This window comes from Mauremys mutica, chromosome 5, assembly GCF_020497125.1.
Source record: "Mauremys mutica isolate MM-2020 ecotype Southern chromosome 5, ASM2049712v1, whole genome shotgun sequence".
NCBI lineage: Eukaryota > Metazoa > Chordata > Testudines > Geoemydidae > Mauremys > Mauremys mutica.
The window spans coordinates 56,468,936-56,492,446 of NC_059076.1; the positions used below are offsets into that span (position 1 = coordinate 56,468,936).

At 43.9% G+C, this 23,511-nt stretch overlaps 1 protein-coding gene across 3 annotated transcripts in view; it reads right to left on the reverse strand.

Moving 5' to 3' along the window:
- The window catches only part of RNF150 (ring finger protein 150), a 210,759-nt gene that overhangs the window by 72,014 nt on the left and 115,234 nt on the right, over positions 1-23,511 (reverse strand). For all 3 annotated transcript variants that reach the window (XM_045018331.1, XM_045018330.1, XM_045018332.1), the window contains exon 2: positions 3,052-3,302. In XM_045018331.1, the coding sequence (XP_044874266.1) occupies positions 3,052-3,302 (251 nt within the window). The remainder of the gene's footprint in view (positions 1-3,051; positions 3,303-23,511) is intronic.

Here is a 23,511-nt window from a genome sequence, read left to right on the forward strand (position 1 = left end):
CCTGAGGATTTTACACATTTTTGAAAATCTGCAGCCTCTTCTATCTCAGCTGACCAACATCTCACTTGCTACAGACACTGCTTTGGCTACTGCATGGACTCCCCTCTCTTGCTACAGTGTGACATTATTCCATGTCCAAATCCCCTGTCCGAGAAGGAGAAAGAAACTGGAGGAAGAAAGGAAAAATAGTCAGAGAGTAAAATAGAGATGAGAGAGTAAGAAATCAGTTGCCTGAGGAAACTTTGCTTCTGGGCCTCAACCGAACACACTGACATGCCTTGTTTATGTTTACCTTAATGAGCTATTGACTTATAAATTAAAAAAAATCTCACTTTATCTGATCTGCCTAGGATTAAATAGCAATCACAGACCCAATTTGAGGCTTTTGAGACTGGAGGCATGGTACACACTTCTGCGCTGGCAGACCCTGTACTGTGTTGAATCAATATCCATTGTGGTTGCTGAGAAGAAATCAACCTATATGCCACTGTCCAAGTATCAACATTAGCACTTCTCTTTACTTCAAAACGTTTTTGGTATACTGCTGTCATCATCATAGCATACCAGCTGGTACTGCCTGCCTGAAACTCCAGCCCTGTTAGCAGTATTTGGCTGTTGGGAAAGGGTTAAGTGGGTTCTGATGACTTATTACCCCACTTGGATAAAAGGGAGATTGGCCTGGCCCTGTCCAGAGGGAATAGTCCTTAGATAGGAACATTAGAAGCAGTCAAGCCTGGAAAGTAGTTTTGAGCCAAGCTTGGATATCTTATTGTTAATTTCTATGCTAATCAAACTAAAGCTCAGTAAGTGGGTGAGTTTAGACTCTACATAGACTCTACATAGCTATGGGGAGGGATATTTCACCTACCTCTGACATGAAGCCCCCTGAGATGGAACATGGCAATTATCTTACAAACAACGCACAATGGTTTACAGCAGAACATGAAGAATACTTTGTTTCAGAGTACAGCCGTGTTAGTCTGTATCTGCAAAAAGAACAGGAGTACTTGTGGCACCTTAGAGACTAAAATTTATTTGAGCATAAGCTTTCGTGGGCTACGAAAGCTTATGCTCAAATAAATGAAGAATACAGTATCCTATTAAAATTGCAGGGAGAATTTATTTAGGCAGAGGGTAATTATTTCAGCAGGCACTAGGCCACAGCTCCCAGGATAGTCAACTCCTTATCTTGCAAACAAAATGTCATGAGATCTTTAATGACCACAAATGGTCAGACTTAGTTTTACTTCTCTTATGAAAGATGGTAGCAGTAAATAAGGCCTGGTCCACACTAAAAAGGGGGTTCGAATTAGGGTACGCAAATTCAGCTACGGGAATAGCGTAGCTGAATTCGAAGTACCCTAATTCGAACTACTCACCCGTCCAGACGCGGCGGGGTCGAACTCCACGGTTCCCCCGTCGACTCCACCACCGCCGTTTGCAGTGGTGGATTACCGGAGTCGACCGCGGCGCTTCCGGAGTTCGAACTATCGCGTCTAGATCAGACGCGATAGTTCGAACTCCGTGAAGTCGAACTCACCGCGTCGACCCGCGCGGTGAGTATGGACCTGCCCTAAGAATCAGTAAAGGGATATAACGTATGTCCAGCATAATAGGGTAAAGCAAGCTCTTAGAAACAAATTCCCTGACTATAGGAAATAGGTGGATCTTGCCTTTGGTTCAATGACTATCCATTGTCATCATGAATGACTATGTTTTGATAATGTCAAAATGTTTTGATTTGAAGCTTTTCCAATATTTCCATTCACTGAAAGTTTTCAAAAAATGCCATTTTAGGTTTGACCCAAAAATGAACATTTGTTTTAACTTTTCACAGCTTCCAGCAAACCAAAAAAATCCACTATTTGCCCAGCTCTGGACAAGAGCTGTTTGTAGTACCTCAAATGCTTGGTTCCCAAGAATGGCGACAATTTTAGTGGATCAAATTCATAAAGTGAATTTTTACTTTGTGCATAGCAACCTCACAAAACCCTTGAAAAGTGTTTATTGAAATGAAAATCTGTGTTATAGTTCAAAACTGATAGGTTTGTGGGATGAAGTGCAGCTTCTACTTAGAAATGTAAAGAATAAATTCTCCACTGAAAATACAGTATGGAATTTTGGGCAATAAGAACGTAATTATCTCTGCTGGAATTCAGACAGCACACCAAAGACAACGTGTTCAATACAGGCACAACATGTCTGTTTGTCAGAAGTTTTGGGCATACTAGTGAGTATGTTCCTAGTTGATGCATGTGGGTACCATACCTGTGCATGCAATCAAGTAATTACACATGGAATCACATTCATTTCAATACCATACCTGCAAACAATGATTTACTAATAACCAACATTACTTCATTTACATGTTCAGCAGTCAGTGTCAACGGTCTGAGAGGGGAATAGATGTCTTTATGCAAAGACCCTTATGGAGAGGTTTTAGTATTTGTGAATAAAATATTTTAAAATTAAAACACTTTTTCATTCTTTTCTCCCTCTTCAGTTATGGCACACCCTTTTCTGTGCATAAACTTACTGTTCTGCAGTCACCTTTGACTAGGGCTTAAATTCATTTATATGCATTTCTAGGTCACTTAGATAAATGTACAAAGGGAATCTTTCCCCTTAGATATAGTATTATCTTTCTGATTATTTCTTGTACCATGTGTAAGTAAATGCCAATTGTACACAAATATTTAATTCTCTTTTCATTATTTAACATCAGTTGGAGTGATGGTGAGAAGAAATGAAAACTCATGTCCTTTAAACATCTTGCTTCCTACCCTACTGTCTATGCAAAGAACATATTTATATAGGTTTCTCTTCCTTGAGTACTGTCTACCCTTCTGGAAGTCTTTTGATTTCCCAAATATATTGGCACCTCTACCACAACCCATTTCCCTTTTTGTCCTTTGCTACCTCATATTAGTGGTTCCCCCAAGACAAAAAATTTATTTAAACTTTAAATCACAAGGTGATGCTCTTAGGAGGATAAATGGCCATTTAAAGCAATGCAGGACAAACCCCAAAGCCCATTCACATGTTCCTCACCTGGTTTCTGTCTCTGGCATTTGCATATCGGAATCTCTGGATATAATAGAAGACCAGCCAAGCCAGGGAGATGATCATCAACACGATGAAGGAGATGGAGACAAACACCACTGAGGTACGGCTGACGTATTTCTGCAAGTTGCGTGTTCCAATTGTTATATACATCATCACAGTAACATTCCTCTCCAGCAGACTCACTATCTCTTTTCCTTTAGGCTCAGGAATCATTATTGCTACAACATCTTCTACACCTGTCAGATAGGAGGGGGGAGGGGGAGAAACAATAAGAAAAAACAGGAACAGCAGCAGCCACAAAAGAAAATGAGTCAGCCATGGCACAGTGAAAAGAGCTCAACAGTGACAAAATAAAACCTTCCCCTCATTCTGCTGCATGCTGTTTTTTATTGCGAGGTAAGCCGGACAAAATCCAGCAGACAACTTTGGTTTCAGCTGTAACCAGTTACACAATATGGTCCAGCATACTGAGCCTCAAGGGTGGTTGTGTGACTAAAGGAAGTTTTATGGGTCGGCACAAACACAGTTTTCCACTGCTATTGAGGCTTATACGGAAGATATAGACATGGTATAAATACAAATGGAGTAGCTGTGTGCTACAAGCACAAACACATGTATTGTGCTCTGCCTGCATGCTGCACACTTTATGGTCTGTAAAAGGAAACAATTAACATGTTTCCTCTCTACATCCAAGAACTCAAACAGGAATTTTTAAAACATATGTTCGGATCCTGAGATCTGATCTTTCTGCCTCTGGTGTAGCTCAGGATGGCATGATGTGTGTTAGAAAAAAGTACACAGAAGAAAACTGTCTAAGCAACCAAGGGAGCAAAATCTGCTCTTACACTAGTTTAAGATTTAGATTAACTCTATTGAATGGAGTTACTCTGGATTTCCAATGATGTAACAGACCTAATGTTGACCAAAGGCATCTGATGCTTTTGGAGAAAGCAAAACAGTATTGTCAGGATGATAGCCAGGTGACGTTAAATGTTCCACATTCATTTGCAGCAACATTTCCAGCATACAGTCAATATAAAGCTTGAAAATGAGGGAGATATTAGGAGGATAAGGGACAAAGGAAACAAGCATGGTAAGATTCACTACAGGTCCCTTTTACCAGGTGATTTAAAGATGGATCCAATTACATCTTTTCTTTCAAAAATATTACAGGTTAGTAAATTAATTATCCAACTTTACTCTCTTTCCATCTGAAATACATTTTTGTTTTATTACTCTACTTTAGTTAGAGGTGTCAGACCGCTGGTCTGCTTGATGTATTAATCCAGTGCCCATGATAGATTCAGATTCTGGCAAATACAAGCTTTCATAAATATGTAACAAAATAAAAAATGTCTAGCCCTTGTGGTTGCAATGATAACCTTCTGAATGTGATCTGTTGTAGTGTAGGCAGCCCGAAACAGCTCAGGGGATGTGAACTGATTCCATTCATCTTAATGGGGAATTTATCTAATAAGTGGTATAATTGAAAGTGTAATTTGGCCTTTCAAACAGAATGAATTTGACATGTTTGCTCTAGTGGCAAAGGGCGCTTTGAAATAGAAGGGACACTGTGTAAAGGTTTGTGGAGGGGGGGGGAGGGGGAGAGCGGAAAGAACCATTATTAACTTTTGCCTTATCTCGCCGAATGGAAAAAAGGCAGCAGTCAAATGCATTTGGAGAATGGTACATACATCTCATCAAGGATTCAATTGTTCACAATATATTGCTGATGACCCTCAACTTTGCTGCTCAAACTCATCTCTTCAAATGTTTCCTGTGTGCTTTGGATTCACCAGAGTCAGAGCACTGACAACACTACAGGAGACTGCACTCCAGGCCCATGCCTTTGACAGAGAACCTACGCTGCACATGTGGGCTCAGTGCTCCCCACCCACTTATCTCATCTCTCAGGGGCTAATAAATAGTTTAGCTCTCTTTGGGATGTACCTTAGTAAATTAACCCAAGAACCGTGTAAAATTTGACAGATTGCAAAAAACAGTAAAGCAGCATATTAGGAAACTGAGATTAAACAACAGGTAAATAGTTTCAAATACTCCTCAGCATGAACTCAGTTTCACCTAAATAGGTGCAAACCTTGGAATTTTATCAGGCAAAGACAGACTGAAATGCTCACCTCTTTAGAGGTTGTGTCAGTCACTCCAGACTGTTAAATTCTTGCTATTTCTCTCTCACCACCAGCTATGTTTCACCCTTTCAGGTCAGCATGCCCATATTTCTGTCAGCCCTTTTTCCCTCCTCAGGCCTCTACTATGAATGCCTTCCATTACTGAACCAGACATGAAGCCCATGTTTTATTGGCATAAATATAACATCTGTGCAGATGCCATATCTTAGGAAATGTTGTATTTTCAGTCCCTTTGCTCTCAAGCCCCCCAACATCTCAAAAAACTCCTGAGGGCGCAGGAACAAATGATCCCACTGTGCTGAAAGAACAGCAAATATGGAGGCAGAGAAATCTTTGGTGAGCTTAAACACAAAAAGGAAGCTTACAAGAAGTGGAAACTTGGACAGATGACTAGGCAGGAGTATACAAATATTGCTTGAGCATGCCAGGGTGTAATCAGGAAGGCCAAAGCACAATTGGAGTTGCAGCTAGCAAGGGATGTGACGGGTAACAAGAAGGTTTTCTACAGATATGTTAGCAATAAGGTGGTGGTCAGGGAAAAACTGTGGGACCCTTACTGAATGGGGGAGGCAACCTAGTGACAGATGATGTGGAAAAAGCTGAAGTACTCAATGCTTTTTTTGCCTTGATCTTCAGACAAGGTCAGCTCCCAGACTGCTGCACTGAGCAGTACAGTACGGGGAGAAAGTGAGCAGTCCTCAGTGGTGAACGAACAGGTTAAGGACTATTTAGAAAAGTATGAATTGGATGAATGGACTATAAGGTGGATAGAAAGCTGGCTAGATCGTCAGGCTCAATGGGTAGTGACCAATGGCTCAATGTCTAGTTGGCAGCTGGTATCAAGCGGAGTCCCCCTGGGACCGGTTTTGTTCAACATCTTCATTAATGATCTGGACGTTGGGATGGATTGCACCCTCAGTAAGTTCACGGATAACACTAAGCTGGGGGGGAGACACTTACAATTTTGTATACTTTTAATGCAGGAGTGGGGAAGCTACAGCCCGTGGGCTGGATCCGGCCTGCTGCTTCATTTCATCTGGCCCACAGCTAGTCTCAATGCCGTGGGCCAGAAGCTCCAAGCCTCAGCACCCCCAACCAGGAGCTGGAGCTGCAAGCCCTGCTGTGGGGGAAAGCTAGGGCTGCCATGCTGTTCCAGCTCCTGGAAGTGACCAGCATGTCCCTGTGGACCCTCGGAGCAGGGGCAATCAGGGAAGCTCTGTGTGCTGCCCCCGACGCCGGCTCCCCAGCTCCCACTGCCCGGGAGCCACGACCAATGGGAGCTGTGGGGGTGGTGCCTGCAGGCATGGGTAGCACAAACCACGCAGAGTCCCCTGGCCCCTCTACCTAGGGGTTGGACATGCCGGCCACTTCCGGGAGCAGTGCTGAGCCAGGCCTGAGCCCTGCTGAACGGAAGCAACCTGCGGTAAGTGCTGCCCGGCCAGAGCCCGGACCTCGAACCCTCAGCCCCAGGTCAGAACCCTCTCCTGCACCCTAACACCATCCCAGACCCCAGACTCCTGCCCCAGGTCATTTGTACCTAACCTATCACTCAAATCAGCCTCTGCACCAGATGACTGGAGAATAGCTAATGTAACACCAATTTTTAAAAAGGCTCCAGAGGCAACTGTGGCAATTACAGGCCATTAAGCCTAACTTCAATACTAGGCAAATTGGTTGAAACTACAGTAGTAAACAGAATTACCAGACACTTAGGTGAACATTGTATGTTGGGGAAGAGTCAACATGACTTTTGTAAATGGAAATCATGCCTCACCCCCCTATTAGAATTCTTTGGGCACGCGGATATGTATGATCCAGTTGATATAGTGTACTTGGACTTTCAGAAAGCCTTTGAGAAGGCTCCATACCAAAGGTTCTTAAGCAAAGTAAGCTGACTGCGAAGAGATACAAAGGGATCTCACTAAACTGGGTGACTGGGCAACAAAATAACAAATGAAATTCAACATTGATAAGTGCAAAGTAAAGCATATTGGAAAAAATAATCCCAGCTATACATACAGAGAATGCTGGGGTTTAAATTAGCTGTCATCACTCAAGAATGAGATCTTGGCATTATCATGGATAGTTCTCTGAAAACATCTACATTGGAAGAATGTTAGGAACCATTAGGAAAAGAGATAGCAAGACAGTAAATATAATGCCACTATAGAAATCCATGGTACACACCTCACACCTTAAATACTGCATGCAATTCTCGTCACCCCATCCTGAAAAAAATATCAGAATTGGAAAAGGTACAGAGAAGGGCAGCAAAAATGATTAGGGATATGGAACAGCTTCCATATGAGCAGAGATTAAAAAGACTGGGCCTGTTTGTCTTAGAAAAGAGATGACTAAGGTGAGATATGAAAGAGGTCTATAAAAATCAAGAATTGTGTGCAGAAAGTGAATAGGAAAATGTTATTTACCTCTTCACATAACACAAGAACCAGGGGTCACCCAATGAAATTAATAGGCAGCAGGGTTAAGGAAATTTCTTTACATAGTGCATAGACAACCTGTGGAACTCATTGCTAGGGAATGCTGTGAACACCAAAAGTATAACTGGGTTCAAAAAAGAATCTGGTAAGTTCAAGAAAAACAGGTCCATGAATGTCTATTAGCCAAAATGGTCAGGGACATAACCCCATGTTCTGTGTCCCCCTAAACCTCTGACTGTCAGATGCTGGGAATAGATCACTTGATAATTAGCCTGTTCTGTTAATTCCCTCTGAAGCATCTGGCATTGGCTACAGTCGGAAGAGAGGATACTGGGCTTGATGGACTATTGGTCTCACCTAGTATGGCCATTCTTACATTATTATTTCTAGATGGAGTATAGATGCACACTTAGTAGAATTTCCAAAAGCACCTACACAGGGTTAAGCACTTAACTCCCATTGAAATTAACTAACTGATTCGGCAGTTTTGAAAATCCCACTCAACATCTAACTACCTTTCAAAATTTGGCACTAAGGGACTTGCCTTCAAGGTCACACAGGAAGTCTATTGCAAAGCAGGAAATTGAATCCAGGGCTCCCATCCTTCCTCTAGAAAGATTTACCATCACATTGTTCTCTAGATCTTGAAGTGTCCTAACTAAAGCAGGAAAGGAGAGGGAATCATGTGACATCACTACCTCTATTAGGTCAGGTTACTGCTGTTACCCCTCCATAGAATATTGCTTTCTTTCCCCAGCTTAATTCTTATTCTTCTTCTTTCTTATTTTTCCCTTTTTGCCTTCTGACTAATAAGAGCCCATCTTAACCAGATATGACATGTTTATCCTTGGAGCATTCCTGTGACCCAAGAAAGGTAAACCGAAAAGAATGACCTACCAGTCTCGTCAGTTTGCCAGGGTTCAAGGTGGCTAACGAGGGCATGGATCAGATGCCATACCTATAATTTTCCAAGCCAACATGCAAGTAAGAGATGGATAGACGCTTCACTTTTATCTTTTGCTGTTCCTTTCTTGCTGTCCTGTATGCCTTCATCTTGTTTTTATTTAAAAACAAAACAAAAACACCCCTCAAAATGAAGACACCTCCCCCTCAGAACTGGACTTCAAAAACTATCCCCCTCCCCCAAGAGCTACCATTATAACTAACTGTGTCATTTCTCCAATAAGGGAATTTAACATAGTGTTTCAGGTGGTATTAAAGACTATGAAAAATAACTTTTCCTTTTAAAGGCCTTGATAAAACCAATGGGAAAAGGTAATAAGAAAGACTGTTAAAAAGATTAATTTTCTAAGTGTAAATACTTTAACTGATTCTTATCTTTTTCTGTATTTATTAAAAAGTTAAAATGTATTTTATGGTGGCTGTACACAATGGAAGTAGGCCAGATATAATGCTGCACACACTCCGGACCACACTTAAGTGTTTAATTCTGCATCAGTAAAACAAGAGTTCTCCAGCAAGAGTCTCTCTCCGTTTATAAGTACAATGGGCATTCTATGCTTGTGTATTCTTATAACAATAAAATACTTGAAGACAGCGCAGAGAATATCTCCTCATTCAAAATCTCTGATTATTATTTTTAAAAGGGCATTTTCAGAAAAATTTGGCTGTTTTATTTCTTTATTCTGGGGTGGGGGGAGGAGAAACTATTTTCAGGGTCTTGTCCCAACTTCCTCCACCTAACTCTCTGACCTCAGTTCCACGCACTAGCCCTCAACACTTCCAAATTTTATGCCCACTGTTCATCATAGCTGAGCATCACTTTTTCATTTGTGTTGCCTCCACCTGTCGGAAGATGGCACTTGCGTTTCCTCCCAACAAGCCACTCTGCAATTTTCCCCCTTCATATCTTGCTTCAAAACTCCTTGTGTCTGATTGCGCCTACACGTTTGTTTTCTTCATTCTTGCATCCTCTCCTTTTTCTCTGTGTGACGGTACATGCTATCACAAACTTTTGCCATTACAAAGCACTCTGTGATATTTTGCAGCAAAGATGCTACATAAATACGCTGCAGGAAAAATATACTGAACACACCTACATGGTGTAAAAATGGAAAGTCAGAAGACAGCTGTAGCAAAACATGAGCATATAGAGCTTTCTGAGACAAATAACTTGATGGCCTGGCTTCACATTCAAGATTTGTTTAAAATTCCACCGAGTTACTGATCAGAGCTCAAAGGCACAGTAAGGATTATTGTTCAACTGACTGGACCGCTATACCTGGATTTTTATTCTCAAATATCATATTGCAAAGAAAAGAGAAACAACAAGAGCTTTATGTTCACATTCCCCCTTCTCTGCTTAGTAAAATATTTGTTTTCTTTTAGCTTCATATCAAATTACACATGGCGAGGCCCAGCCTGTGGGAAACCCATTCAAAGCAGAGGAAAAGAGAATAGTCACAGCTAATTAATGTAGGTATTCTATTGATATGTTCCAGTGTAGCTTAACCGTTATGTTTAAAAGCATATCAGATAATATACAAAGATGTTTCTCTTAAGCATATGCATGTGGATTAAATGTAAAAAGACATCTCCCATTGCAGTTGTTGTTAAAAATATGGCAATGCCCTAGTGGCAGTTTATTACCTACGTATTTTTTTCTATTTCTGTCCAACATCAGTGCAGAGTTTGCCATGAATTTTTAAGCAGTTGTCAGGGTGAATCATAGTGAATCATGAATCAAAATGATTGCAGGCTGCAATGAATGGATTTTTTTTGAGGGGGGCCCCTTAGGAAATATTTAACATTTCAATGCTCCTCTCTTTGTGTATCAATCATAAAACAAGTTAGGTAGAACTTGTAGGGCTTTGAGTTGGTTTAAATCACTTTAATTTGCTGTGTCATAAATAGATAGTTAAGGGTTAATGTCTCTTTTACCTGTAAAGGGTTAACCCGCTCAGTGAACCTGACAGACACCTGACCAGAGGACCAATCAAGGGACAAGATAATTTCAAATCGCTGTGGAGGGAAGTCTTTGTTTGTGTTCTGTGTTTGGGGGGGCGGGGGGGTTGTTCTCTCTTTGGATCTAAGAGGGGCCAGATGTATATCCCAGGCTCTCCAAGCTTCCTGAAATAGTCTCTTATATTCAGTATAGTGAGTATTAGAAAGGCAGATTAGTCTTTTGATTGATTTCTGTATTTGCAAATGTGTGTTTGCTGGAACAATATTTTACCTCTTTGCTGTATTTGTACTGATGCTAGCTCTCTAGTTTCATAAGCTGTACCCTGTAAACTTCCATCTGGATTTTACAGAGCTAAATTTTACCTTTTCTTTTTTTCTTTAATTAAAAGCTTTTCTTTTTAAGAACCTGTTTGATTTTTCCCTTGTTTGAGACCCCAGGGGATTAGTCTGACTCACCAGGGATAGGTGAGGGGGGAAGATGAATCCCTCTTTGTTTTAGATTCAAGGAGTTTGAATCAAAGTAGTTTTCCCTGACAACCAAGGGAGGGAAAGTCTGGGAGGGGGAATGGTTTATTTCCCTTTGTGTTAAGATCCCAGGAGTTTGGATCTGGGTTCCCCCTGGGAAAGGTTTGGGGGAACAGAGAGTGTGCCAGACACTAAAACCTGGCTGGTGGCAGTGGTACCAGATCTAAGCTTAGAAGGATCCATGCAGGTCCCCATCTTTTGGACGCTAAAGTTCAAAGTGGGGAACAAACCTATGACATGCTGAAACACACTTATCTAATCAAATGTGTTTGGATTGAGTGAATTGTGTGATGTGTGGCCAACCTTTCAGCAACTTTTCTGTTTCAAACCAGACTTCACTTTAGGATTACACAGAAGTGCCAATCACATTGTGTCAGTGGGTAATCGATGGAACTGGGCATTGTGATTGGATAGCGACAATACTGAAAAGATGTGTTCTGGCTTAGCCTCCAAAGAGACTCTTTTCTAGTCAGTGGGCCAAATACATCCCTGGTACATCTTCATTAATGTTAATACACCAAGTGGTAGTGACTCCATTCATTCAGCAGAGTTAACCAAAGATGAATTTGGCCCAAAATACTGAGAGTTACTCTTTCTTCTCCATCCCAGTCTGCAGGAGAAGGGGTCATGCAGAGCTTCTCTTTGCTACTTGGAAAGTGGGCTCAAAGCCTCTGCTGCATGTCCTCCTTATGGAGATGCTCTTCATCCAGTCCTGGGTCTGTGTGGAAGAGAGGAGAGAGTTGAGGAGGAGGAGGAAGAAAGCCAGGGAAAGAGTGAGTGGGGTGGGTGCAGGGCTCAGGATGGGGAAAGGTTCTCTCCCTCTGGCCTTATGGAAATTAGCTGGAAAAAGTTAATACAGCCTTAAAGGCAGGCAGCATAACTTTACTACTATCCAAACAATTTTTCCAAATCTGGACATGAACTTACTCCTCAGGTACACACCAAATTGCAAGTTTCAATGTCCACTCATTGTTGGGTAATTTGTGTGCATCTGCAATGAAGAAAAGAAAAGGATGGAGGGGGGGGGGGAAGATATGGTATTAATTATATAGTACTGGAAAAGTGAAGGGTTTTAGCCCTTCAAATTCAAAAATGGCTGAATAGATTTTGCACTGTCTTTGGGAAATGAAGCAGCATAGAAAACTTTAGACAAAAGGATTTATGCAGCTTTGCCACCTTGACCATGTTGCTGGCTGTCAAACAAATGGCATTATTTGTGGATTTTGTTCTGGGAGCTTTAGAGGTGTTATTGAAAATACTTTATTCCCCTAGTTAGTAGTCTGGTAGGGTAACAGAAGGCTGCATCTTTAATGCTCTGTCAATTTTCGGGTGAGCATTAAAAATGTGATGTTTGACACAGTACAGAAAAAAAATAATTCTTTAGGCTGCCAATTGCCTGAGTTTAGTTAAAGGACAAATGAATTATTTGAACAAAATTCAGCAGATTTAGGAAATCCTCTATAAAATCTATTATGCAAATGAAGGTTTCTCCTAATCAAACACAGACACTATATGTGGTAAAATACTTTCTCTTCAAATTTTAATGTGGCTGGTAACCAAACCTCAAACAGTATTTAGGACTTAGGAGCTGCTCTTATGACTCAGATTAATGATCTACCAAGACCAGTATCCTGTCCCTGACAGTAGCCAGCAGCAGATCCTTCAGATAAAGGTGCAAGAAACTGTAACAAATCTTTTTTTTTTTTAACTCCTGGATTAAATAGTTTTATTTTCCATACGAAAGTTAGTATCTGAAATGGTAAAGCAAACCTCATCAGGTTCTTATTGTCATTCCCATTATTACTGCAGAAATGGAGGAGAATCTACTAGTATCCCCTAGAAGTACCATATGGACATCATAGGTGGTTTGAGCCAGCTCAATGGTTCTATTTCCCACATGTTTAGTGGAGCCAGTTCTGTACACAGCGACTTAATTTCTTGCTGATTCTGGGCTCTTCCTCACAACAGCTGCTGCTGACGTGTACATTTGTGAGAGTGGGTTTTTACAGTAGGCTTTATCATTTTTACAGTATTTTAAAGACAAAATTATAGTATTTTTAAAATAAAATATTACATTTTATTACATGATAGAATCTTTAACACACAGTCTCTGACCCAGCAAGAAAGTCAGTAACTAACACAATAAAAATTACTTGGCATCTTTCACCTGGTATTTCTTAGTTTACTGTTCATAAAGGATGAAGCTATCATCATAATCCTTTGGTTAAAAAAAGTACTCTCCTTATAACCATGTTGTTCTGTTTCTTTCCTATTAACATTATATTGGGAATTGCCATCTGATTTGCATATATGCATTTTAATATAAAGTTTAACTACTTATAACCTGCTTCTTCACTATAATTTCCACAAGTGCAATGAGAAGTACAAACTCATTATGACAACCCATTAAAAGTTCAACTATGTTCATATTGCTTAACAAAATGTTTGCACTAAACTAGGAAATTATAAAAACAGCAGATAACCCCTGACTTTTAACAAACATCCTAGAAAAATAAACATGGGTTTAAATCACAGCTGCGTGAACTCAACCTAGTTTTGAAAGCCCAAAGAAGTTTACAAAACATTGAACTCTATGAGCTTCTGTCATTCCAGAGAAGAACCAATATAACAACTCCTTTTAGATTTTACTTATACCAGCCATGAAACATTACATTTCATAGATAAATAGTCTGAGAGGTGCAACCGGGGTGCCTAATTAACCTGAGGCCTTAGACACACAATAACTATCAAAGAGCTCAACTGTGCAACTGAAAGTTGAATTTCCCTATGGGCAGATGAAAGATGAGGTTGGATAATAAATAGGCAGAGAAACTTGCAGGAGTCAGTGCAATACTGAAAAAAGGAGCAGGAACTCCTTTCTGTGTAGGAAAGACAAATCAGAAGCAGTAGGAGCTGGAACAGACTCAGGCTCCTCACTCTCTGGTCTAGGGGTAAGGGCAGAGGAAGAATGGGAGTGGAGAGCATAACTGACAGAGTCTTATAGCCTGTTCCCCGTAAGGTGGCTTTACAATATTGTGTCATGGGTTTTTCTTGAAAGATGGAGGAAAGGAGACTGTAGGGAGGTTTGGCTGGGGCTTGTCCCCCTCTGGGGCGGCGGGGAGCCAGACCGCCTCGCTACTTCGGTCAGGTGCGTCGGGGAATTAGCTTGGCTGTGCGGCAAACAGTCAGCAGCTCCGGCCCTCTGGCAGGGGCTGAGCAAACAGGTTCAATATAAGCAGGCCCAGGCCCTGGGTCAGGGCGGGGCAACAAACAGTCAGTAGCTCAGGCCCTTAGGCAGGGGCTAGGGTGACCAGATGGGATGAAGAAAATATCGGGACACATGGGGGGGGGCAAAAAAACAAAACAAAACAAAACACCAGGAGGGCTGCATCGGGTTTCATAAGTTGTATGGAGGGCCGGTTAGGGAACAAGGTGGTGGCCTGGCCCCCACCTCCTATCTGCCCCCCCACCCCTGGGGACTCCTGCCTCATCCAATCTCCCCTGTTCCCTGACAGCCCCTCTGGGATCCCTGCCCCATCCACACACCCCCGCTCCCTGTCCCCTGACCGCCCCCGGACTCCCACAGCCCCATCCAACCCCCCCTCTCATTTCTGATGGTCCCCTCCGGGACCCCTGCCCCATCCAACCCCCCCTTCTCCCTGCCCCCTGCTGCCCCCAAACCCCTGCCCCCTGCTGCCCCATCCAACCCCCTCCTTCCTGATTGCCCCCAGAACCCTGCCCCCATTCAATCCCCCGTTTCCCTCCCCAACCACCATCCATACCCCTGCTCCCGACCACCACCCCGAACTCCCCTGCCCTCTATCCAAGCCCCCCAGCCGCTGCCACCACCATGCAGCTCAGAGCACTGGGTCAGGCCGGGCTCTGCAGCTGCGCTGCCCCAGGAGCTCACAGCCCCGCCGCCCAGAGCACTGCGCTGATGGCGGAGCGAGCAATGCTGAGGCTGCGGGGGAGGGGCTGAGGGTTAGCCTCCCGGGCCAAGAGCTCGGGGGCTGGGCAGGACGGTTCTGCGGGCCACGTCATAGTTTGCCCACCCCTGTACTAGATGCACTTCTGCCTGGAGTAGACAGGAAGTATTGGATCTAACTGGGCCTGTGGGGAGAAGAGGCTGAGCAAGCACAGCTATGGACCAGCCACAGAAATGTGGACATCTATAAACATATTGGATGGGGATGCAGGCAAATGGGTACAGCCTGGGATCAGCAGGAGTGCTGTGTGAAAGCAAAGGAACTGCAAGAGGTTGCCCTGTAAATCTGCTGCTTTTACAACATGTGCCACACCATACTTGGCAGAGACCTTACCAGCACCACAAAGGCCACCATGAACCAACTGAAGGAGCCCAAGACAGAGATCTCTGCTATGAACAGTGTGGGGGAGGAGGTGGGAGATATGGAGGGTGGCTTCAGCCATGTCACGAGCCAGGAGCTGTTCAAAGATTCTGCCACAGTGTAACTAGCTTTGCTAGCGGAGCATGGATGACTCCAGTGAAGGGGAAGGGACATCAAGTAAGCGTATGCATGCAGTTTTCCTTACAATGTTTAAGTTGTAAGGGTGCCTTGCCCATTCCCAATTAACACAACACAGAAATCGACTTTTGCTTGTTTTACTCATACAAAACGAGGTGGAGATACAACAAACGGAGGTTGACCTGGCATCTGATTTTTATTCCCTTGTTGGGTTAGGTAGGAGGGCCATGAGAAGCAGTTTATGTACATAGGGTTGTCCCTTTTAGGGTGACAAGATGTCCCAATTTTATAGGGACAGTCCCGATTTTGGGATCTTTTTCTTATATAGGCTCCTATTACCCCCAGCCCCAGTCCTGATTTTTCACAGTTGCTGTCTGGTCACCCTAGTCCCTTTTATCCTCCTGAGAGATATGGATGAAAAACCTCCATGGAAATACTCTGCAACCCTCTCCCAAAGGTTTCTAGAGATGGCTGCCTTATTTCCTCCTTTGCCGTGGGACATTATTGCACGGTACTCTGCAGTGAGTTTGGCTGACACCATTGCAGTCAACAAGCTACTGGCATTTTGGCTTGGCAGCATTGAGATAGTAGCAACTGTGTGCTCTGTGCCTATGTTACCCTCAGGAGTGAGATATCAGCTAAAACCCATGCTGCTTGTGGAAACAGTGCCAATAATCAGTAACACTGCCCTATACTTGTACCCATGAATAAGGATCAAAATCACCCCACCCTACCCTATACTCATATGGGAAGAAGGGAAGGAGTTTTGAAATGTCTCTTTCCTTTTCCATTGTGACTGTGAATCCAGTGGTACCTCTGTCTCTTTTTATCAGCAACATTTGACATGGTAGCCTAAATGGGTGCCCTCTCCCCACTAGCGGAATGCCTGACCCTGATGAGGAGAAGAAAGAAGAGTAGAGAAGACATGCTCACCAAGATCCTGCAAGGCAGTGCTGCATCCAGCTGCGAACAAAAGGCTTGGAGGGCCAATATGACTGATAGCACGGAGAAGGAAAGAGAGGACAGGAGCAAGGACGAGGAGTCCCAGCAGAACAAGGAGAGAGAAATGCATCAGGACATAATGGGGCTTCTCAGACAGTAACTGAAATGCTCCAGACCCTGGTTGACCTAGGTCCAGGAATCCCAGACTCTCCACCCTTAGCAGTCCTTGGAGAACTCTCTAGTCACTGCTCCCTACCCGTGTTCCCGCTAGTTTTCCCCACCCATGTGTGGAATGAATTTTGGTATGTGCACCAATATGGAGGTGATGTGTCACTCATCACCTTCAAATTGGTGCACATAACAAAATTCATGGGGTGGGGCCGAGGGGTTTGGAGTGTGGGAGGGGGCTCAGGGCTTGGGCAGAGAGTTGGGGTGCAGGGGTGTCAGGACTCTGTCTGGGCCCAGGGATGTGGGGCTCAGGACTGGGGCAGAGGGCTGGGGTGCAGGGGTGTCGGCTCTGGGGCGGGGCCAGAGATGAGGGGCTCAGGGCTAGGGCAGAGGGTTGGGGTGCAGGAGGTGAAGGCTCTGGGGTGAGGCCAGGGATGAGGGATTTGGGGTGCAGGAGGGTGCTCAGGGCATACGGCCCAGCTCTCTTTCCCCGCAGCAGCAGCACCTGGGCTGGCGGGGGAGAAGCACCTCTACACACTGCAGCAGCTCTGGGGTTGGGGCTGCAGGATAGGTGCCCCTCCCCAAGCACCAACAGTTCCGGATCGTGTCGCCTCGGCCTCACCTGGGTCAGGGCTGCTCTGGCTGCGCTGCCCCAGCAGGTCTGGGCAACCCAACTGTGGCTGGATCCGGGCCACTCCGGCCGTGCTTGGGGCTGGCCCGGGCCATGCTGCAGCAGAGTTGGGGACAGGGGAGAGGTGCCCCGGCCGTGGCAGGTTGGGGGCCAGGCTAGGTGGGAGCCAGGGGAGGGGCGCTCCTCTCTCAGCCATGGCAGGTCCATAGGCGAGTTCCTTGAGTGCCTGCACAGCGCTAAATAGGCTGCTGCATGGCTGCGCAACTTACAGGGAACTTAGCTCCTTATATCCCCCAACATACCATGTGGTATCATGGGCCGCATCCTTACCCCTACCACTCCACACTGGGAAACAGCAAGGAAAACCACAGCGTCACACACACTGACCTGTGAGAACTATGCCTGGTGTATGTGTAGCCACAACAGGCTACATTTGTGCACTGAAATGGACAGAAATGTGCTGCCTTTCCAATTTTAAAGTTCCACTCTGTTAATTTATATGTTAAAAATATGTATAACATTTTGCAGAGAACTGCAGGCATTGTTTTTCTGCACTGTTTTTCCCACTCAAATTTCTATTTTTGGAAAATACAATTATCGTTATTAGTTCACAATATATTTCAGAATGTATTGTGGTACTCAAAGCACACAGTACTTGAAAATGTACAGCAAGCACCACATAATCCATATATTCAGAAAAATACTCAGTCATATTTATAAACGTCCTGCAAGCACTACACAGTTCTTTGCAGCACCCAAAGCTCTGGGTCCAGAGCACAGTCCAGCACAGAACAATACTGTTGCTGACTGCTAGAGTTCTCTTTCAAAGTCTCCCTCAACTACATAGCTCCATGTTCGGGTATTGTAATGGAATTGTGTCTGCCTGTTCAAAGTCAGCACAGTCGCTCCCACTCTGACCTCCACCCTAGTGGCAGGTTTTCCTTCCTTACCTCACAGATATTATGCCAGACACAACAGGCAGCTATAACCATTGGGATATTTTTCTCACTGGGATCCAGTTTAGTGAGTAACCACCACTAGCATCTCTTCAATCTATCAAAAGCACATTCAGCTGTCATTCTGCATCTGCTGTGCTGGTAGTTGAATCTTTCCTTGGCGCTGTCAAAGTGGCCAGTGTATGGCTTCATCAGCTAGGGGAGCAAGGCGTAGGCTGGGTTCCCCAGAATCACTATGGTTATTTCAATATCACCCATAGAATCAGCTGGGAAAGTCCTGGCTTGCAGCTTTCTGAAGTCTTGTGTTCTTAAAGATTCAAGCATCATTCATCTTCCCTGATCAGCCCACACTGATGTCAATGAAGCATCCCTGATGACTCACTAATGTTTGAATAACCATAGAAAAGTAGCCTTTTCTGTTGATGTACTCTGTAGCAAGGTGGGCTGATGCCAAAATAGGGATATATACATATGTCATCTATTGCCTCACCGCACTTTGGGAACCCCATTGCTGCAAATCCATCCAGTATGCCCTGCACTTTGTTGAGAGTCACAGTCCTGCATAGCGGGAGGTGATTAATGGCTCTGCACGACAATGGCCTCCATTGTTGATCTTCCAACTCCAAAATGATTTCCCATGAACTGGTAGCCCGTTGCAACCTTCCAGAGTGTGATTAACAGTGGAGAAGCAAATGGCAATGCAACTCTTGTTCTGGTGTCCCTGTGCTGAAGGACTGGGGCAAGCCTGGCACACAGATCCAGGATGTGGCCTTTTGTATCAAAATGTTCTCTGTCCTGTCACCACTTTATAATGCAATCCCAGCAGTCAGTGCTCATTTCTCAGGGCCAGAAGCAGCCCTCTGTCTGGAGCTGCTCTGTGAATACCACGAACAAGTTTGAATTGTTTTTCACTATGTCCCTTAGCAAATGGTCCTTGAAATAGTCGTCATGTCCCTCACTGTTGTACTTCCTGAGAGTGTGACAATACAGGAGAACAGTGTATCCTATATTGGCAATGTTCATGAGGTTAGTACAGAGCTCTGCAGGCTCCAGGATTCTCTCAGAGAAGGTGGACACCAAAAAGTGCCATGTGGGTTTGCGGGATTTAAAAAAATAATGTATGAAAAGTTTGGGATATGGATAACATTATGGGATGGAGAAGGCTGCATGCTGGGAACTTGACTCCTAGTTCCCAGAGATCCCCTATCCCACAGCAAAAGTTTCCCAAAAGGTATTTTGCTGGACAGTGGCACTTGGCACACGGGGACACCTGCCCATGGTGCACTGCACATTGCATCAACACAAGCACACTGAATGAGTACGCACAGCATTGACACAAGCAGTCAAACATACACATGCTTGAGTAATGTACAAACTTCGGTGGCTGAATGCAGACTTAACTTGCACTGACCAAAGTCTGTGGTATAGATACAGCAACTAATGTTGTTATGAGAACAGAACTTTTTTCTATTTAAATCCACAGTCTTTGCCTTGCAGTGATGGAGGACTTCTCCATTTAAAATTTTTTGTATTTTAAAAAACAAAGAAAAATCCCTTTACTTGTGCTCTCTCCCTCATTCCTCTTTGACCCTCCTTTCAGCTTCTGTCTCCTTGGTCCCTGGCCCCTCTTCCCGTGCTTTCTCCTGAAAATGCAGGAACCAGTGAACGGTTAGGTGACACATTCTTAGGAAGTTAGTCCTTTAAGGGGGAAAATCTATTACTTTATTAATTTGCTATAGGTTTCGATCCTTTTGCCATGAACCACTTTTCACTCCAGCAGCATAAGTGTTTAATAGGATAATTCATATCAATGGAGCTCTTCTTTACTGGTCATTTAATGACTGGCTACAATAATAAGCAACTGAAATGACATTTTTCTACTTGGTCATTAAATGAACAATAAAAACCTCCAGTGGACCCATTGTTGGCTAATTAGATTTCTTTCTGTGTTATGATTAGACAGAGACAAGATGTGCTGGCTGTGATCTTTTCAATGAGGCACAGTCTAAGCCACTGTTTAGAAGGACAAAGACATTTCTGCTTGTGTTGCTTTAATCAATGTCAGTCTTGCCGAAGGCCCGAATAAACTATGGCAAAACAACAAAACAAAACCAGTCTCCAGTGGAAGAAGTACATTTTTCCTGGACTTAGTTGAATTAACTAAAGGATTGAAGTTCTTTGTGGAAAACACACTGACGATACCAATGAACTGTAATTCTGTTATTTATTTTTATCCGATTACAAATGCCATAAAAAGTGCTGTAAACATCTAGGAGTTAAAGGTTCCATCAGACACCATTAAAGTCTTTCCATAGTTGCTATCATAGCCAGTGAAGTATTTTTATTACAAGTGCTAGTAACGTACCCTGATGATCACTCTAGAACTCTCCTTTGTTTTCTAATCTATACACACCTTTAATGGAACAATTTACTGCCACTATAAATTCTTTTTCTATTCTACTCCCAGCTTAAATTCTGAGACTCAAGTTAGACTTTGAGAAAAGTCTTCAGGTTGTAATCTATACAGTTTGATCTTGCCATTTATAGCACCCTTTACAGGGGCTTTACAACCATGGCATGCTCAACTTAATAGTAAAACACAAAATTGCTAAAAGAATAATGTATCATTTATTATTAAAATATATCTATTCAACATGACGGGCCATAATCAGCCCTAAGCCTGGTCTACACTAGGCGTTTAAATCGGTTTTAGGAGCGTAAAACCGATTTAACGCCACAACCGTCCACACTAGGAGGCACCTTATATCGATTTTAATGGCTCTTTAAACCGGTTTCTGTACTCCTCCCTAACGAGAGGAGTAACGCTAGTATCGGTATTACCATATCGGATTAGGGTTAGTGTGGCCGCTGATCGACGGTATTGGCCTCCGGGCGGTATCCCACAGTGCACCAGTGACCGCTCTGGACAGCATTCTGAACTCGGATGCACTGGCCAGGTAGACAGGAAAAGCCCCGCGAAGTTTTGAAATTCATTTCCTGCTTCCCCAGTGTGGAGATCTCATCAGCACAGGTGACCACACACAGCTCATCAGCACAGTTAACAATGCAGTCTCCTGAGAATCGTAAAAGAGCCCCAGCATGGACTGCACGGGAGTGCGCAAGGTGTTTAAAACATTCACGATTGCGGTATTGAGCTGAGCAGGGTCCATGCTTGCTGTGCTATGGCGTCTGCACAGTTCACCAAGCAAAAAAGGCGCGAAACGGTTGTCTGCTGCTCAGGGAGGGAGGGGTGAGGCTGTACCCAGAACCACCCGCGACAATGATTTTTGCCCCATCAGGCACTGGGATCTCAACCCGGAAATGCCAAGGGGCGGGGGAGGCTGCGGGAACTATGGGATAGCTACGGGATAGCTACCCACAGTGCAACGCTCCAGAAATCGACGCTAGCCTCGGACCATGGACGCACACCACCGATTTAATGTGTTTAGTGTGGCCGCGTGCACTCGATTTTATAAAATCTGTTTTACAAAACCGGTTTATGCAAATTCGGAATAGTCCCGTAGTGTAGACGTACCCCTAGTCTAAGCAGAAACAACTCCATTTACGTCAGTGTAGCTATGCTGAGGCTGAGGGACATTTAACTTTACATCTTCATAGTACAGTAAAAACACACAGCACTGCTATACTAGATACATATTTTTATCCTCATTTTGCAAACAGGAAAACTAAGGCATAGGGGTTGAGTGACTTGCCCAAGGCCACACAGAGAAGAATGGCACAGCTAGGAATATAACATAGGAATATCTGATTCCAAGGCACGTCTTGGACTCCATGCAGGTCCACATAAGCAGCAAAACATGTGGGGCAGGAGGTCCCGGGTATGGCATGGCCCCGACCAGGAGGCAGAGGTACGCATTCTCAAGTGCGGAGACGGAGGCAAGGAGCAAGCGCTGCTGCTCCTCTAACAGGATGGGAGGAGAGAGTGAGAGAGAAGAGTGGCTAGAGCGTCTGCTATTTTCATAGAATGGAAGGTGGAGCCACTGCTCCTTTAAGAGTGGCAGAAGGAGTGAGAAGCAGAGTGTTATCCCAGAGGAACTGGGCTGCTCAGGAGGCTACCAGCAGCAGTGACGCTCTGCCCCCCAAAAGGAGATGGTGGCGTGCTGGAGAACAGAGCTGATTCTAATGGGGCAATAATTGCTAGGAAGAACTGAGTAGAGAAGGAAGTGATTTATTCAGTTGATTTTGGTGAGGGATAAGAATGGTCTGGGCCAGAGATCATTTCTGACAGAGTGAACAATTACCAATGTAGTAAAATATGTGGATGTGGAGGTGTGGTTTTGGGAGAGTGACAGTGCAGGCATTTTTCACTTGTGCAAGTGGATGTTGGGGAAGTTATTCAAGTTCTGTTCTTACTCTTATCCAAAACCATATGAGCAGTGGACAGAAACAAGCTGTGCCTCATCAGCAATGAAGAAACCCAACACCTGATCCTGCCAGATCCAACCCAGACAGTTTGGGGTTGCTTGCTGGCCCTCATTCCCCTTCAAAGAAAGTCCTAAGCGTCGCCAAACAGGGGGAAGCACTGGGAGGATGGGAGGGGGAGGAGGCGGAGAAGAGGAACTTGTGCAATGCTCCCTTGTAAAGTCAGCCAAATGACGTTATAAGGGAGCATTGTACAACTTTAAATGAGTATGTTCCCTAATGGAGCAGTGACGTAACTTCAAAACAACGTTAAGCGGGAGGATGTTAAGTGAGGAGTTACTGTACTGTCCCTACCAGCGCTTCTGTTGGTGTAACTTATGTCGCTCAGAGGGGTGTTTTGGTCACATCCCTGAGCAACATAAATTAGTTAGCTACTGTAGACATAGCCTAAGGTCTACTAACCAAACTAACAGAACAGTATACCCTCTTCTATACAGAGAGCCAGATAAGAGAGTCTACCGCTTCAGAAAAAAAAACACAGCCACCACCAAAAACAGAATCCTTACATATAAGCCCATGCTGTATGCAATCCAGAAAGTTTAAAAGCTTGAGGTTATGAAAACTGACAAACATCCAAAAAAACTAATGAAGATTGCATAATAAGGACACGGGAACTTGTGTGTGAGCTAGCAGGTATTTCCTTTGTTCTTTTACATAGGTGATCCAACAGTCAGGAAGCCATTAACAAATCAGAGAACTCATTTAGACTGGCTGAAACACACTGCAGTTCCTGGTAGATTCTGATCTTCATTTCAAGCCATCCACTACTTAATTAGACAG